Here is an 18,205-nt window from a genome sequence, read left to right as displayed (position 1 = left end):
AGTACAATACTTTATGTAAATAACTTCCAAGTGGAGTTACTCATTATTAATGCAGACAGTTCTGAAGGCAAAAGCAAACAGCATTTGGCAGCAAGAACTTTTAATGAGAATGTCATTAAGGAATTCATTCTGCAAACCACAAAGTGATTTGTAGTGCACCTGACTGCCTTCTCTGCCTCTATTTTTTCCTGTCCACAAGACATAAATATGTCAGTTTTGGTCCATGTCCCCAAATATGGGTCTTACTCATAGTTTTGCCATGGCTTTACCAGGAGACTGGTGTCTGCTTCTGGAAAAACCTGTCTGGATTTCTTGGATGTCACCTCTGTTCAGATTCTAGGAAAGTGCAGGAGAAACTTCAGGAGGGATGTGGCCAATATGGAGAGGGTCCAAAGGAGGGCCACCCGCATGATCGGCAAAGCGCTGCTCGACCTGGTACTGGCTACTGGGGATGACCTAGTCGGCAACCTAGTGATCAATGGGAAGCTGGGTGGCAGCGACCACAAGCTGATCACCTTCACCATCTGCCGAAATGCTGGCAAGTCAGTCAGCAACACGCAAGTCCTTGACTTCAGGAAAGCCGACTTTGACAAGCTCAGGAGGCTTGTCAGTGAGGCCCTAAGGGACTGTGACCACAGGGAGAGGGGAGTTCAAGAAGAGTGGTTGCTCCTCAAGGGAGCGATCCTCAATGCACAAACTAAGTCTATTCCATCTCGGAGGAAAGGCAGCAAGAGGGCACAGCAGCCCCCTGGCTCTCCAGGGACCTAGCAGACCTCCTGAGGCTAAAAAGAAAGGCCTACAAAGGATGGAGGATGGGAGTCACCTCCAAGGAGGATTATTCTGCACTGGTCCGGTCCTGTAGGGAGCTGACCAGGAAAGCCAAGGCTGCAACTGAACTCCAGCTAGCTTTGAGCATCAAGGACAATAAAAAGTCCTTTTTCAGATATGTGGGGAGCCGGAGGAAAAGCAGGGGCAACGTTGGACCCCTGCTGAACCAGATGGGGCAACTGACAACTGATGCCCAGGAAAAAGCCAACCTATTAAATAGGTACTTTGCGTCAGTCTTTCATCAGCCCCATGGGACGCCCATGCCCGCTACAGGGCCGGGAAGTCCGGGTGAGGGTGATCCCCTGCCCTCCGTTAATGCTGACTTCGTGAAGGAACATCTTGAGAAGCTGGATATCTTCAAGTCAGCCAGCCCTGACAATCTTCACCCCAGGGTACTCAAGGAGCTGGCGAGCATCATAGCCCAGCCTCTAGCACGGATCTTTGAAAACTCTTGGCGCTCTGGTGTAGTGCCCGAAGACTGGAAGAAGGCCAATGTGGTGCCTATCTTCAAGAAAGGGAGGAAAGTGGATCTGGCTAACTATAGGCCCATCAGCCTGACTTCTATCCCAGGGAAGATCTTAGAAAAGTTTATTAAGGAGGCCATCCTTAATGGACTGGCCGATGCCAACATCTTAAGGGATAGCCGGCACGGGTTTGTTGCGGGTAGGTCTTGCTTGACCAATCTCATTTCCTTCTACGACCAGGTGACCTATCACCTGGACAAGGGAGATGAGATTGATGTCATATATCTTGACTTCAAAAAAGCCTTCGATCTGGTGTCCCATGATCGTCTCTTGGAGAAACTGGCCAATTGTCACCTTGGGTCCTCCATGATCCACTGGCTGGAAAATTGGCTCTGGGGTTGGACCCAGGGGGTAGTAATTGATGGAAGTCACTCATCGTGGTGTCCTGTGACCAGTGGGGTCCCCCAGGGCTCTGTCCTTGGACCCATACTGTTCAACATCTTCATTAATGATGTGGACACTGGAGTCAGAAGCGGACTGGCCAAGTTCGCAGATGACACCAAACTTTGGGGCAAAGCATCCACACCAGAAGACAGGGGGATGATCCCGGCTGACCTGGACTGGCTCAGCAAGTGGGCGGACGAGAATCTGATGGTGTTCAACGCCGATAAATGCAAGGTTCTCCACCATGGGAAAAAAAACCCGCAGCATCCTTATAGGCTCGGCAGTGCTATGTTGGCTAGCACTATGGAAGAAAGAGACTTGGTGGTCATCATTGACCACAAGATGAACATGAGCCTGCAGTGCGATGCTGCGGCTAGTAAAGCGACCAAAACGCTGGCTTGCATCCATAGATGCTTCTCAAGCAAATCCCAGGACGTCATTCTCCCCCTGTACTCGGCCTTAGCGAGGCCGCAGCTGGAGTACTGCGTCCAGTTTTGGGCTCCACAATTCAAAAAGGATGTGGAGAAGCTTGAGAGAGTCCAGAGAAGAGCCACACGCATGATCAGAGGTCAGGGAAGCAGACCCTACGATGACAGGCTGAGAGCCCTGGGGCTCTTTAGCCTGGAAAAGCGCAGGCTCAGGGGTGATCTGATGGCCACCTACAAGTTTATCAGGGGTGACCACCAGTATCTGGGGGAACGTTTGTTCACCAGAGCGCCCCAAGGGATGACAAGGTCGAATGGTCACAAACTACTACAAGATCGTTTCAGGCTGGACATAAGGAAGGATTTCTTTACTGTCCGAGCCCCCAAGGTCTGGAACAGCCTGCCACCGGAGGTTGTTCAAGCGCCTTCATTGAACACCTTCAAGATGAAACTGGATGCTTATCTTGCTGGGATCCTATGACCCCAGCTGACTTCCTGCCCTTTGGGCGGGGGGCTGGACTCGATGATCTTCCGAGGTCCCTTCCAGCCCTAATGTCTATGAAATCTATGAAAATCAGGGGTTAGCAGGGCAGGCCCTACGAGGAGAGGCTGAGGGACCTGAACCTGTTCAGCCTCCACAAGAGAAGGCTGAGAGGGGATCTAGTGGCAGTCTACAAACTAGTCAAGGGGGACCAGCAGGCATTGGGAGAGCCCCTGTTCCCCTGAGCACTCCCGGGAGTTACAAGAAACAACGGACAGAAGCTAGCGGAGGGTAGTTTCAGCCTAGACATTAGGAGGTGCTATTTCACTGTCAGGGTGGCTAGGACCTGGAACCAACTTGCAAAAGAAGTGGTGCTGGCTCCTACTCTGGGGGTCTTTTAAAAAAGGCTGTACGAACTTCTGGCCGGGGTCATTTGACCCCAGTACTCTTTCCTGCCATGGCAGGGGGTCGGACTAGATGATCTCCTCAGGTCCCTTCCGACTCTACCAACTATGAAACTATTAAATGAAGCAGGTAAGTAGGTTAAAAGGCCTGAACCAGGTCAGGTCAACTCCAGTGCTGAAGGAGGGAGGAGGCACACTAGGAAAATACAATCCTGGAGGAATTGTGAAGTAGCACTAGAAGCATAATTAAACCTGGGTTTCGTTAGCTTGTGCACTTACTGAAAAGTAGATGGATCACCAGTTGGGGCTGCAGCAAAACAGCCATCCATGTGTCTGAATGGCCACTTATTCTTGAAGCTTAGGCATCTGACTTAAAGTGGCGAAGGAGGTACCTACATCCTCTTGGGATCCAGACAGTTCAGAGGGGAGACACCTATCTGAGCTAGACTGTACTAAACTGATAGCAGCAATGATTTCATAGCAGACCTTCCCCTTCTTCCTCCCTCTCCTCCTCCTCTCCCACCCCCACATTCACCCTTGAACCTCAGAATTGTACATCTGTTAAAAATGGAGCCATAAAGGAGACCAAGTGACTCTGTGGAGCAGTGGGAAGCACCCTCCCTTGTGAGGGGAATGTCTTGCACTTTGACCCTACTGCTAGAGTTACTCTACTTTTAACCAAGAACTATATAACTGGGAACAGCAGGGCCAGAACCTAGGTTCTTCCTTTCAGGGCACATAGACCATAGACTCACAACCCCCCTTGCTAACTGAGTTTTTGGCACCATAAAACTTGCACTCTGGGGTGTCCCACTACTCAGTTTCAATAGGAGTAAGAGTGAGGAGGGGTGCTGAGCCTAGCCCCTTGCTGGTGGCAGGGCTGTCTCCTGAGAAGATGGGGAGGCTTCCAAGTCTTGCAAAGTGAATTGGAGCCCAAATCTCCAACTTTCCAGTCAAAGTGCTTTTGCCACTAAGCTATTGGGCAAGCTACAGGTGTTACTTCCTGCCCAACAAGCTTCTCTTTCCATTGAACTGCACATGCACTTCTAGCAACAGTCTTCAGTGTGGTCTGTCTGTACCTCAACCACTGAAGATCTGGGTGACATTTATGTCCTTAGCACAAATATGGATCATAAAAGAGCTGTGGAGGGTAAGAGTTAGTTATGGAACTTGCCTGTAGTGCTTCTGAGCACACACAGCAGTCCAAATCAAGGCACAGAGGAAACTTTTTCAGTCCAGAATGGAGGTGCCTAATGAACCTAGGTGCCCAAGTAGATTTGCAGATGCTTAGCAAGCTCATTTGGATTCCTCTTTGAAATTTAGGCACCTCAGTTCTGTGTAAGTCCTATGTAGGTGCCTTGGAGGTTAATTAGGAACTGGTCCTTGCAGGGTGGATTGAAGAGGGGCTAAAGGGTAGGTTTAACTCTGCAATGATGACTTAACCTAATGAGTTCAGATGCTTTTCCTGTTCTTTCCACTGGAAGCTGATTTTGTCTTCACTCACTACACTCCTTCATGAATCACTCCCACAGCCTACAAACCCCAACCTCAGCCCCAATGGAAGAATCCCAGTCTATAATCTTTTTTTTTTTTTTTTTTGCTGACAACTTTGTCTGATAAAGGCACAGCAAGTGGGGCTCTAACCCAGGTTTACCAACTTTTATAATTTCATCAGTAGTGTCACAATATTGGGCATTTTTCTTAGAGTCCTTGATGCTGAGAACCTGATGCTGAAGTTCAAAAGAAAAGTTTAAAAATGTGAAATGCCAAGAACTGCAACAACAAAAGGAAAATAGAAAGATAAAATGTTGTTTTAAAAAAAATGTCATGCTTTTAAGCCAGTGATTTGGAGAGCCTGATCCACCCTTTTTAAAAACCCAGAATGGGTAATATTATTGCCCAAATCTGTGCCTCTTCCATCTGAACCATAAGCACCTCTAAAGCCACATACTGATTTCACTTGCCCTGATGGAACATGTTAGAATACAAAAGAAACAATCAGTCGAATTGTTACCATGACAAACATCTTGCCAGCATGCCTTCTTATGTAACAGCTAGAACCAAATCATACATTTTTTCCCTAAAGAAACAAAATTTTGATTACCCATCCTTTATGACCTCATTCATATAATGTCAAACAATTACTTGTTCCTATTTGTGCATTTTGTATTTCATTTCCCTTTCCATAGTAATACAAAGCAAAGGAAGGATATGTATAGCAAACATATCATTTGCTATGTACAATATTTACTCAAATTAATATGAGACGACCCCAAATACTTAGTTTCCATATATGGAAAATGTATACATTTATTATTATTTTCCAGATACAGAATCTAAGTATTAGAGGGTTGTTTTGAACTCCCAACCCCCCACTGCTAGAATGGTGGCTGGGGGGGGGGGGAACAAAGGAGGAACCAAGTGACCCTCTTGCTCTCTGCCCTGCTCACTTCTTTCCCCTGAAGCCTTCCTGCCCTGGCTGCCACCTGTGCTCCCCACCCCCAGCTCCCCCAGTCTCTGCCTCTTCCCCTGCTGCTCCCCCCAGTCCTTGCCTCTTCCCCTCCCCTTCCAGACACTGTTCTGGCTGCTCCATGCCAGAGCACAGCATGTGAAAGGTCCAGTGCTGGCACCGCTGATTGGCTGGGCAGGCAATGCACTAATGCAGCAGCGTTGGAGCTGCTCATGGTCAAGGCAGGTGAACGAGTTTCCATGTACCCCTGTCCAGGAGAGACCCCAGCCCACAGGAGAGCTGAGCCATGCCTGAGCTGCTGTGCATCTGATTCTGGTCCTGACCCAGGCCCAGGGCCAGAGTCAGACCCACAGCAGCTGCCTGCTCCCTGCTCTAAGATGAGGGGCTTTTTCCCCCTATGCTGGGGGGGGGGGGGGGCGACACTCATATTTTTGGTTTCCTACAAAATATATTTTTCCCCAGTAAGATAAACCACCATGTTAATACATACAAAACAGTCATTGCCAATTGTACAAATATATATTACTAGTCAATGAAAAAAGATACAAAAGTACTCTACAGGAAACTTGTAATTTTGCACTGCACAAGCACACACAAATAATATGAATGGTGATTTAGAAAAGTATTCCTCAGTTTTAAAATGAATGACAATCTAAGTTTTCTTAATCTCATTTTTGCTATGCTCCACTTTCAAAATGAACTGAAAACTACAGCACTGTCTATATCATAGAGCAAACAACCAGATTATTAATGCTTTCAGACTTTTGCATACCTAGTCTTGGAAGGAGTTAACAACCGCGCTGAAAATACCTTATCAAAATCTTATTTTTAACATCAAATGCCAGAAATTATTAAGCAACATGAAAAGTCTCCAGCCTTCAAATGTTAAACCAATGAGGCTATATTTTATTGCGCTGGCTCTGCGCGATTCATTCTAACTAGTGAATCCCTTCTGCATAAAGGCTTTCAATGTTTCAGCCTCAATGGCTGGTAAAATATGTTCAAAAGAATAAATAAGGGGAACATGATTCTCATATAAAATCACATTCCGGATTCCTTTGGTTGTCTCAGTCTCATAGTCTGGTCTATTCAACAGCACCTTTAAGACAATGTAGTTGTCAGTATTTAAACAAACTGGGGAAAAATAAGCTAAAGCAATGTGATCAACAACAATAAGTTAATTTCCGGTTAAAAAATAAGTAAAACATCACCAAGTACTGTATTTGGACTGACTACAAAGTGACAGTCAGAGGATTATTCCACAGATTTCTAATGCGGGAAATTCTGATGGCATTTACTAGCATAACCTTTCAACTCTGAGCACATCAATAGAAGCAGACAGTGGTTTGAAATATGATTCCTTGCAGATAGCATATCCTCATTCATCTGACTGTGGTGCTCTGTGCTCCATTGCACAAACAGCGGCTCACCCACTTCTGAGAGGACACTAATAAAAAAGGCATCAATTTTCAGCTCTAGTACTACTGTGATCTCTTTATATGTTCGACATCCAACATTAAATTAAAATGCTGTTATAAATCCTACTTTCTGAATCTGGAATGAGTGTTGGGTTTTTGTCGCATGAGACTGCAGCAAATCTTGTCAAAAGCAAGGAAGCACATCTTGTTCACTCAGAATTAATGTTGTGGATGAAAGGAGGAGGTAAAAGAGGTTGAATATGGTGAACTGTGGGTGTCAAAGGCAGTGGGTAATGCAGCTTTGGGGTACCAAACAGAACAAAACAGTTGTTGCTTTCAAAATGTTAATAAAAACTTACATTTTACAATTACAAATTGTGTATTAGATGCAATTTTTTGATAATTTAAAGTGCATTTAGAAAAATAATAAAATTTTTAAAATGTGATTACAGCTGACTATATCTGTAGTAAGTACAGTCGTTTGTACTAAACCCAACAATTTTATAACAACCAAGTAACACAGGGAAAATATTTTGGATCATATCAAGACCCAGAGTGAAGGTTATTACAGGGTGTCTATGCAAAATTATGCATATTGATGTTGATGTTCATGGCTTGTGTCAGTTTGTCATTTGCACTTGAGTTGTCTTAAAAGTTCTTGGGCTAGTATGGGGGGGTGGGGGGTGAAATCATTATAAGGCAAAAATTATTAAACACCAATATGTACTAATGCAATAGTCTCAAAATCTTTTCATATGAGAAAATTATAATATAAAGAACTCTGGCTGTAGGAAGCAAAAAAAGCTAAGGAAAATATTTTTTTTAAGCACAAGACTATAATATGTTTTGGAGCCTTTTGACTGTGTCTGGTAACCTCAAACGGCAGGTATCTTTTTCTCCTTTAAGAGCTATGCTAAACTACAATGAAAAGGCAATAATGGTTTCAGCAAAGATATTGTATCTGTAGATATTCTCTCTTGTTTAGTTCATTCATAATTATGAAGAAAAGAAACAAGCTTGCTTTTTTTAAGGGTGGGGGAGTGCCTCAAAGAGTGGTTCAATATCTGGATCGAACAGAGGAACCTTTCCCCCCTAAGGATCCTGCCTGAAGAAACCTTGACATGCACAAAGTCAGAACCTAGACAAAGTTGCCCTGGTGAGAACGATAAGGTCACCCGTGGGATTGCTGAGATTATCTCTGTCAAGCACTTGGACAGCATGCAGTCAAATGATGCATCATGCAGTCATTTTCGGGGGGGGGAAAATCAATTTCTTCACCAGGTCGCTATTTGCTTTTCAAAGTGCCCTTGTAGGCCTTCACCACCAAGCATTTATCAATTTAAATGTTGTAAATTGATAATGTGCCACTGTGCCTTGTACTGTTTCTGAATTATTTTGATACTTATATTTTCTCACTGGTTTCAAAACCCTCAGAGCCTCTCCGTATTTGAAAAGGATCTTCCCCCTTCCTTCCCCCACACCTTGTTTTTAGCATAAAAGTAATGAAGTTTCTTATGCTGAGCACTGAAAAATACTTCTTGGAAATCTACATGGTGGTGATATAGAATTTCACATGCTTTTATTTAAGAATTATTTTTAAAAGGGGTCAAAACACCACACAAATTATTAATATTAGTGCATGAATTTATTAACTAAGAGGTTGATCATTCTTGTCACTACCATTCAAATTTGGAATACTAAAGAGAAAACAAAATCCTGTAGGCTTTTTTTTTAAGGCTTTGTTACATAACATATATTTTGAGGGGTTGTTTTTATAATGTTACAATAAGAAAATGAGCTAAAACTTACAGAATGAATGCAAGTGTCACATTTTCCTGACACTGTTTTTAAAATAAACATAGCATAAGTATTGCATTAACCATATACTATCTTCAGCTTCATTTGCATTGAAAAACAGGTAGAGCACAGTAGTTGAAGCTTGTGCTTCGTAAAAGCAAAAGAAATACATAGCAGTTGCAAAGCATCCTTAACCTCCAGTGATTTATTGGCCCTCAGCCAAGTTATCAGGGGAATCTAATTCTTCTTTATTATTCAAATAAACCACATTTGGCACCATGGTTCCCTTTCAGAATAGCTTCACAAATAGACTGAGTACTGTCATTTATTTGACCTTGTACTTGTGTGCTGTAGCTATAATTTTATTTGCCATTCCATAGAACAAATGCACAGAAATCCAAAATACAATGATCCATTCTAGTATTAGTAAGGCAGTTGACATCTAATATACTTGTTGTCTTCATCTGTTTTGTTTTAAAAAGGACAAAATCTAAACAACAATTTATCCGTTTTTTTCTCCTTCACCTCTATTAGCTCTTATTATGTCTGCAGCTGCACTACTCCCTTTTAGTGAGCTTTCTTTAAACAGGCCAATTTGCAACCCTGTTTGTGTCCTGGAAAACTTGAAGGAAAGGTAGGAAATATTTTAAGGCATGGACTTTACAAAATAAAAGAGAAGGGAAATGGATAGTATCTGCATGGTATATACATAGAGTACTTTCATCAGTGGGAGGTGATGAAAGAACTTGTTTCAGGAAAAAGGGAATAAGCAACTAGCTTTTTGGCCTATAATGTTTTCCAATTACACTGAAACCTTAAAAACCTGTTCATTTTCTACTTGGGTTGTATATGCATTTTTTCTTTTAAGGAGGACCATTACTGTCAATGTTTCAATATCCTGTTTAGGCCAAATTCTTAATTTTGGCCACACCAAAATTCCAAATGTAGGCAATCATTTGGATTTTCAGATCCGTGGAAGAGTTATTTGAATGTTCACATCTGAGATCTGGCGATTAATGTAGGCATCTACATTTGCAACCTGACTCCACCTCTCCATTTATAACTAAAGTAAGTCAAGGATTGGTAATTTTCAAAAGATGACAGTTTCTTGGTTTTTAAAACTACTTAATCTGTGGTGTGATTAAACAGACAGACACATAGGGCTAATCTACACTGTGTGTTTTTACATCATAATACTGCAACAGCATGGAAAGTTGCCTGTAACATTGCATCCCACACAAAGGTAAATTCCACTGATACAAGCTGCTTTTAACATCAGTGCACCATGTTCATCCTGGCTCCAATGAAGTCAATGAGAGTTTTTGCTACTGAATTCAATTGCCTGGGATTTCGAAGATATTTTACTGCTGGGGTAAATGCTGCGCAACAACCACAAGTGCAGAAAACTTTACACTTACATTCTAAGTTAATAAATAAGCATGAACCTACAAACAAATACTACAGTTTCTTGTCCCACTGTATATTGAGAAGGATATTGGAAAATATGAACGTGTGGCTGATTAATACAGTTCATAGATTTTAGACCATTTTTATCTGCCTTTTTAAGCCTTTATTGTACTCCTCTTTCTCACTGTCTTCACTGTCTACTACCACTGTGTCTTTTTGTCTGACATAAACATATATCTAGTGTTCTCTGAAACTGTCCTGAAAGCAATTCCATGGTGGACTGCTCTGGAAGGATCACTCTAAAAAATGAATTCTAAAATTCAACTAACTTAAAATTCTTGGCTAGCATTAACCAGAAGATTAAACATTGAAACCCACGTATGTTTAGATGTTTGTATGCCCATAATATCAGAAAAGTATATTTACTATAGCTTTTATTGGGTGCGTCTACACGTGCCTATTAATGCGCAGCAATAAACTCCGGAGCTTATCACTGTAAAGTTTATTGCTGCCAGGCATAGCATGTTGAGCTGGGTTGGAGCATCCCTGGCTGGCAGGGGGTCAGGGTCAACAGGCTGTGGAGGGGCTGGCTGGAGCACAAGGGTACTTCAGTGTGGAGCTAGCCAGAAGGCAGCTTGCGCACTGAAATACCCTGGTGCCCCAGCCAGCCAGCACAGTGTCTACACGTGCATTGCTGTGGAGACCTTTTGTGCCACAGCAAGATACTACTTATATTTAAAAGTACTATCCTGCTGCAGAGTAAATTAATCTACTCTAGCCTAACAGAGGTGTATGTGTAGATGCCAACATGTTTACTTCACAGCTTACTAAGTCAACTGAGCAGTAAATGTCTCCTGTAGACAGATGTGCCTATTGTTAAGTTGGTCCAGACTGTGTCATATGGAACCTTATTGTCATCACCTCAGTCAGCCTCTAGAGCAGTGATCCCCAACCACGATGCCTCAGCACCGTGCCTTGAGATCCTTTCAAGGGTGCCGCGGGGTGCCATGCAATGTGACATCTGCCAGGTGTGTAAACATGATTCACAAGATAGATCCAGAGATTTCAAACAGGAATCTGCAGTGTTAAAAACACCTTGCCCTGTTATGGTATTTCTGAGTTCTTTGCAACAGAAGGATTGCTCTTTTATTTTTCTGTAGGCAAAAATGAGTCAAAGTTAAGAACTAATATTTTCCAAGGGGGCTCTAGAGTCTAATGAGGGGTGCCTTGAGTCTAAAAAAGTTGGGAACCATGATCCAGAGATGTTGGGTGGCTATACACATACTCCAGGGTTGGGGGAGAGGGGGCACTTTAATTAGAGCGGCTCCAAGAGCTGCTCTAATTAAAGCACCCACAGCATCATGCCTATTAAGAATCCCCATGATTCGAAATGGCAGCAGGGGTACTTGAACTAAAGCTCATTCGACAATCTTTAGTTCAAGTGCCCCTGCTGCCATTTTGAAGTGCGGGGATGCCGAACAGACATGACATGGGGGCTGCTGGAGCACGTTAATTAACACGCTCCGGCAGACTCGATGAATCAAGTCTGCTCTGAAGTGTGCTAATTAGCACACATTGGAGCAAACATCTGGTACGTATATAAGTTACCCATTAGTTTTATCAGATTTCTTTCTTACTAGTCTGGAAGCTATCTTAGAACATCAGACTGTTTTTTTGAACCACTATCCCTCAAAGTACACACAAGAAAAAAACAGGTTTGCCAAAAAATACTCTATGTTCATGCTCAGAACTCAGCCAAAGTCACCTGTTTTCCCTTAGATTGACTTGACTTTTTTCTTGATTCTAAGCACATAAAACCTTGTTTTCATTTCTAGTAATTAAAAAGGGATAACAAGGACAATGTTGTCTATGCAGAGAAACCCATATGCCAGATGTGAGGAAGAGCAATCAATACAAGATACTTGGAATTTACATTATGGAATGTTTTAGACTTCTCAGAAAGTGTCTATAGGTTATATTCCATACAGGTCTGACCTCAGCAAACCTCATGCTAGGAAGCCAGCTTTGTTTACCTAAAAGCTATGTATACAATGCAAATAAATGTTCATATCCCATTAATGCTGGTTCTTGCCAACTTTATCATATACCAGATTTCAATAAAATAGCAACCTACCATAATGATTGCCTCACTTTGGACTATTTTGAAATCACTGTTGTGAAATATTAGCATTTTCTTTGTACTTTGAGAATTGTTTATATGGATGTTTTTGCCAGTTCTTTTTGTAACAAATAAAGCTTTTGAATGTTTAATTTAGTGTGCATGATTGCAGTTTCTTTTTTTTTTGTTGCAGTGTTAGTGATGCATCTATAAGCTATTACAGCAAGTATTACAGCACTTACAGGGAGAGTACTGAAAAAAATTGGAAGGGTTGTCTACTGTATACACCATCTCTACTTATTTAGTATTTAATACATTACTACTGTCTCAAACAAAGATTAGGTTGGAACATCAACTGGAACCGGACATATTTTAATGGCTATATCAGTTCCTCAGCATTTTCCTTATTATGGTGTTAAAGATCTCAATCGTGGCTTTAAGTTTTCAATGACATTTTTTCACAAATACCTTGATTAATAAGTCCAAAGACAGGTTTGCACTGATACACATCAAATGCTGTAACATCCCTATAAAATTGCCTCATTCATCTGGACACTTGTTTGAAAAGTATATATAGATAAAGATGAAGTATAAAGTCTCAGTAATTTGAAACAAGTTTAGAGGAAGAATTGACTTCTAAACTATTACAGTTAAAAAGCAGTAGAAGAAAATGCTTTTAATAAGAGACTAGCATAGGGTTAAAGCCAAATTTTTCTTGAACAGATGATATTTCAGATGGCCACACTATTCCAGATGCATCAATTTCCTTGAAAATCCAATCCATATATGTGCATATGCTGTGCTGGCAGGAGGACTGACTGAAATGGCCAAAACCCAAGAGCTAATATTCTTTTGGCCAGAATAATGCAATTATTATTTTCCTAGCTATCAGTCTAAGCATACAGAGCCATCTGTTATGCAAAGCAAACATACACATCTCAATTACAGAAAATGCAGTTGCCTTGACAGAATTTGGATTACACCACTAACCAGGGCTGTAAAATTTGTTTTAAGCTAGTGTATAATGGATGCCTTTCAGGAGTTCCCTAATTAGCATTTACCTGCTTAAACTAATTATTCATCCTTCTTCTTTACTGGCTTATTAAACTTTGTTGGATACTATGCATAAAACAGATTAATATGAGCATAAGACAATAATAAACATTAAAGTTCTGATCCTTTAGTGTATTAGCAACATGGTGGTGCACCAGTTTCAAAATGTGAGATTCTTGATACTAGCTCCCAAACAGATTAAGGCAGGGATTAAAGCCTATTACAAAACTAGGGATTTTAATGAGAGACAAGAATACTAATATTGAGTTAGCAAGAGCTCTGTTTCTACGTCTATCATTGGGTTTACTAAAGCCATTAGAAAACACAATTACTGTATATTTTATCCAAATGTTGGTATGTTCTTTTAGGAGTAAATGAACACTTACTCCAATTCTCAACAATAACATTTAAATTGTGTTTTTTTCCCCTGCAAAAATGTTAAAATAGACCTATGCATTATTACAGAGTCTCTTTCTTTATTTAGCCAGGGTACAGAAAAATCACTAGGCGCCTGAAAGGTTTCAGTACTAAAAGTTGAGTCCTCAGAGCTGTGCCAACTTAGTCAAGCAACAAGTTCAGTATGGGTCCCCATTTAAAAGAGCAGAAACAAACATTATCTCAATTTTTATCTCCTCAGGGTGACTGCACGAGAGGTAGATTATCCTACTTGGCAAATCATCATGCAAAAACTCTCTGCTGAATTTCTGAATCTAAATAGAATGGACCTATTTCAGCTAGAAATGCAGCAGGATTAGCAATAAGCAACAACAAGCAACTTTTCCCTTTTCCTATCCTTTTAACCTCTGACAAACAGATGTCAGCAATTAAACTCTAAATAATCAAACTGCTATATTTTATGAATTTGTCTTTTCAGATTAGCGAACATTTGTGAAAGCAGCAAAATATGTCCTTGTTGGAACCCTCCCTGCAAGACATTTTAATGGTTTCTTTCAGCATTTCTTGACTCCAAATGACTCCCTGTCATTGTGTCAGCTCCCAGGATAATGCAGGGTACTCCATAAACATCCAGTAATAGGACACAAGGGAAGTACTATTAGTGTGTCCCTTTCCTATCAGGTACAGAGGTTTAAAGTTCAAAACAACTGAGAAAAGAAACTTCATTTGTTCCCAATAAATTAATAATGATCTTTTGTGGCAAAAAAGTTTTCAGGGCCAAGTTTATTTTACCTGAACATTCAATACTGACACATATACTTCTCAAATACTTTTTGGGATGAACCAGATGCTGCCATTAAAAAAGGAATTCAGTAATTCACACAAAAGGTGGCAAAAAAGATTATTACGACTTTAAGATTGGAAAGCAGAGGAGTACATTGCACACAATTGCATTCTAGAATCTAAAATTTTTACTTACTTGGGATAGGCCTAGATAGATGGAGACGGTTTCTGAAATGTACAAAAATTTTCCTTCTTGGTTTAGTGCAAATACAAATCCATCCAGAGACTGCAGAGTAAAAAAAAACAAAACCCAAATGAATAGATTGATAGATGTTACAATGGAAACAGATTAAAACAATGGCATCACACAATGAATTGAGACTGATATTCTCTTATGCGTCTTTTTAATTGTATCCTTATAGAATTCATATAGCATTCTTTTATATTTATATAGGAAGAGCACACTAGCATATTCTGAAGTATGACAGCTTTTTGTCTTCCTTACATCTGCCATGTATTGTGTGAAATCTATTCTTGTCTGCACGAAAGAAGAAATACCAAGCCCCCCGCCCTCCGAAAATATACTTCAATCTTTCTGGATGAAAAAAATAACGTGGGCAAAACAAGCCATCCTAGAATGAACACTATGCAGAGCAGAAAACTGAAAAATACAGTAGCAAGAAGGGAATTCCCTCTTCCAAAAACTGAGCAAGACAAAACAAATTCATAATACCACTTGAACCACTATGGACCTCAATAATTTGTTAATTAATCGAGAATTACACCCACCCACACACTGACACCTTTGTGGGAGAACAAACAAAGCCAATCAACAGATTACTGTCAAAGCTTGGGTCTATAGAAATCTTATGAATCCCATCCCTTCCATGTAAAATTGTAGATTCAATTTTATTCTGACGTGCAAGTCTTTAGATCTGGTTTCCAGTGTAACCACAAAAATCAAGGCATGACTATGTGCATTAATGTGTAGCTTCTGAAACACGGCTGCAGTTAGTAAACAAAGGGCTATAGCTTAAATTTTATACAAGGAGTAAATTACTGAACATCAGGATGAATATATATCAATAAGAATGGGAAAAAATCTTCACTGGGAATATATTATATTTCAGACACTGTATGCTCCTTTAGTTTTACACCTCTAATGAGGTTGACTATTAGCAAATGTGTGTATTTTTTGTGTACGTAAAGTTACACAATAAGGAGACTAGTGATGCTAACAGACTTTGAGAACTGAGAAACAGCCTGAATTCAAGCTCAGATAAATGTATCGGTAAAGCAAAAATGTAATTGCATTACATTTGAGATGAACAAGTTTGTGGAAGAACAATATAATAAAGTTACACGCAAATTTAGAGAAAATAATATGATGCCAAAGTCACTGTAATAATTTCCCTCTCTTTCAAATACACAGCAGTGATTTCTGAGGCTTTTTAATGTTTTGATTCCTCTGCTTCTTGATTAATTTCTAACACACTGCTGGTCAGAAGCTGACTTTGGCAAGTGTTCACCCCTCTCTGATGTAGTAGGTGGTGGAATTAGTTCAAAAATCTGTGTTTTCTCAAAAGAATAAGCCACACATTAGAAAACAAACACTTGGTAAGATACTGCATTAAAGAAAGACTGTCTAATTTATATTTATGAATTAATAAAAATGTAAATCTACATAGACTTTGTTCATGTAAAACATTTATATTATGCAAGCCATTTATGGCATCTTATAAATCATCATTTTTTTTTCCAAACGATTAACATGGGTTCTGTGAATTCTAACATCAATAACAGGTAAAAAATACAGAATGGTGGAGCTCAAATTTTGACCTATCCAAGGACAAAAACAAAATCTCATACATTTGATTTCCATCATTCTCTAATATTTCTTCTACTATTACCAGTATCATAACTTTCAAACTTTCCCTGGTAAAACAAGGATAGAAAAGCAAGTTTGTTTAACCTTAGGCTTTTTTAGAGACTCTGTTTCATGTTCCATTCAAGAAGTGGATCTACTAATGTAAAGTGAGGAAAGCGTCTATGCGATACTAGAAAAAAACCCAATAAGAATTAATAATTTTCTGGCTATAGGATTATTTTTGGTGCATTTATCTCTACCAATAATGGTAGCATGGACAGGTGGTGTCATGGAATATACCCCCAAAGTCCTTTTTCTCTCTCTTACCTAGTGGTCACCTTGAGTGCCACTAGAATTACTTAGTTCTACCTACTAGTGTGGATACCATGCTCTCCTCTTCCTATTTTATCTCTTCTGACATTTCTTTACAAGTTATGCTTGTGTATGAAAGCTAATAGAATTAAGCCTTTGAAACAGTGGATAGAGCAAAAACAGTTAAAAGTAAGGTGGATCTACTCAATTTTTGAAAAAGTAAGTTCCTGTTTGATTACTAAGCCATTAACTACTTTTATTCCTGAAATGCAAGCCAGTGAGATCAAACGCCAAAGAAATGGAAGGAAAAGACAAGTAGTTTTTAAGTGGAAAACTAATCAACCCCAAAGTAAAACAAAACCCAACCCTCCAATACCAGCCAGTTCATCCTAAAAATATAAGAGGGCAGATAAGGACTGAGCACCCGTGTACCAATGTTGTTGTTCCTTATACAGGTCAAACAGTGTTTCTGAAGGGCTGTCTCATTTGCTATTCATAGGTATTATTTATGAATATTTATTATTTAAGTAATGCGTGTTGAAATTTTTCAATTTTTCATAAAGCCTGTGTCCTTTGTGCGCACCAAGACAGAATCAGCCTTTAAACAATGGGGGAATTGGGTCCTGTAGAAGAGCTTTTGACACCACAGTATGATGCACATTTACTGACAATTTCTGATTGAGGAAATATTTTGGAAGTATCATTTGAGTTACGTGACCAACCACATAGCAACAGTTACAAAAAAACACTGGTTTCAATCTCATGTAAATCTCTTTTTCAAAACAAAGACCAGAGTGTAACTTCCAAAGACAGGATTTCTAAAGAGATTCACTGTAGATCAAAGGCAAGTGTGACCTGTGTTGCAGTTGTGATCAACAGAGGTTTACAGTCCAGAGCCACTGTCAATTTTAATACAGAGTCAGGGCTTGCAGAGACTAGAGGGATTTCATAAAATGCTCCATTTTCATCAAAGCAGAGGCCACATGGATCAAAATGGTGGACTTGGATATGTAGTCTTGAACTATACCCCCTTTTTTAACTGACACTGGCTGCCATGCTATGCTTAGTAGTGGGGCTTCACAAAAAACCATTGCTACAGCCCTGAGGTGGGTAAATTTTGGGGACCCTGGATTAAAGAAAAAGCTGCAAGCAATGCAATTTTAAGACACTGCATATGTATTGGTAATGCGCAAAATGTGATTAAAGCTGAAGTTTCACAGGACTTTTGATTTGAGAAAACCATTATGTATTATGCTGTTTCAATCACCACAGGCTACTTTTTAATTTTTTTTAAAACTGCCCCACTGTTTTCAACAGGCGCCAATTAAGATTCTGGGGTCAAAGTGTTAATTACATCTTCTTACCCACTATGTAGAATTTTGTGATTATTAACGAAGGTTGGATTAAGATGAAAAAGAACCGACACAAATGTTAATGCTTGCCCCTCCTCGAGAAGATTTATCATAATACCATGCTGAAATCTATATGCTTTCTTCAAAGCAGTTAGGAAACAAAATTGTGAAGGAAACACTAAAAT

At 40.3% G+C, this 18,205-nt stretch overlaps 1 protein-coding gene across 7 annotated transcripts in view; it reads right to left on the bottom strand.

Moving 5' to 3' along the window:
* NPAS3 (neuronal PAS domain protein 3) overlaps positions 1 to 18,205 on the bottom strand; it is an 874,684-nt gene that overhangs the window by 257,229 nt on the left and 599,250 nt on the right. For all 7 annotated transcript variants that reach the window (XM_059723041.1, XM_059723042.1, XM_059723043.1 and 4 more), the window contains one exon: positions 14,686 to 14,775. In XM_059723041.1, coding sequence (XP_059579024.1) covers positions 14,686 to 14,775 — 90 coding nt within the window. The remainder of the gene's footprint in view (positions 1 to 14,685; positions 14,776 to 18,205) is intronic.

The sequence above is a fragment of the Alligator mississippiensis genome, chromosome 2 (assembly GCF_030867095.1).
Source record: "Alligator mississippiensis isolate rAllMis1 chromosome 2, rAllMis1, whole genome shotgun sequence".
Taxonomy (NCBI): Eukaryota; Metazoa; Chordata; order Crocodylia; family Alligatoridae; genus Alligator; species Alligator mississippiensis.
This window is presented reverse-complemented; position numbering and strand designations above follow the sequence as displayed.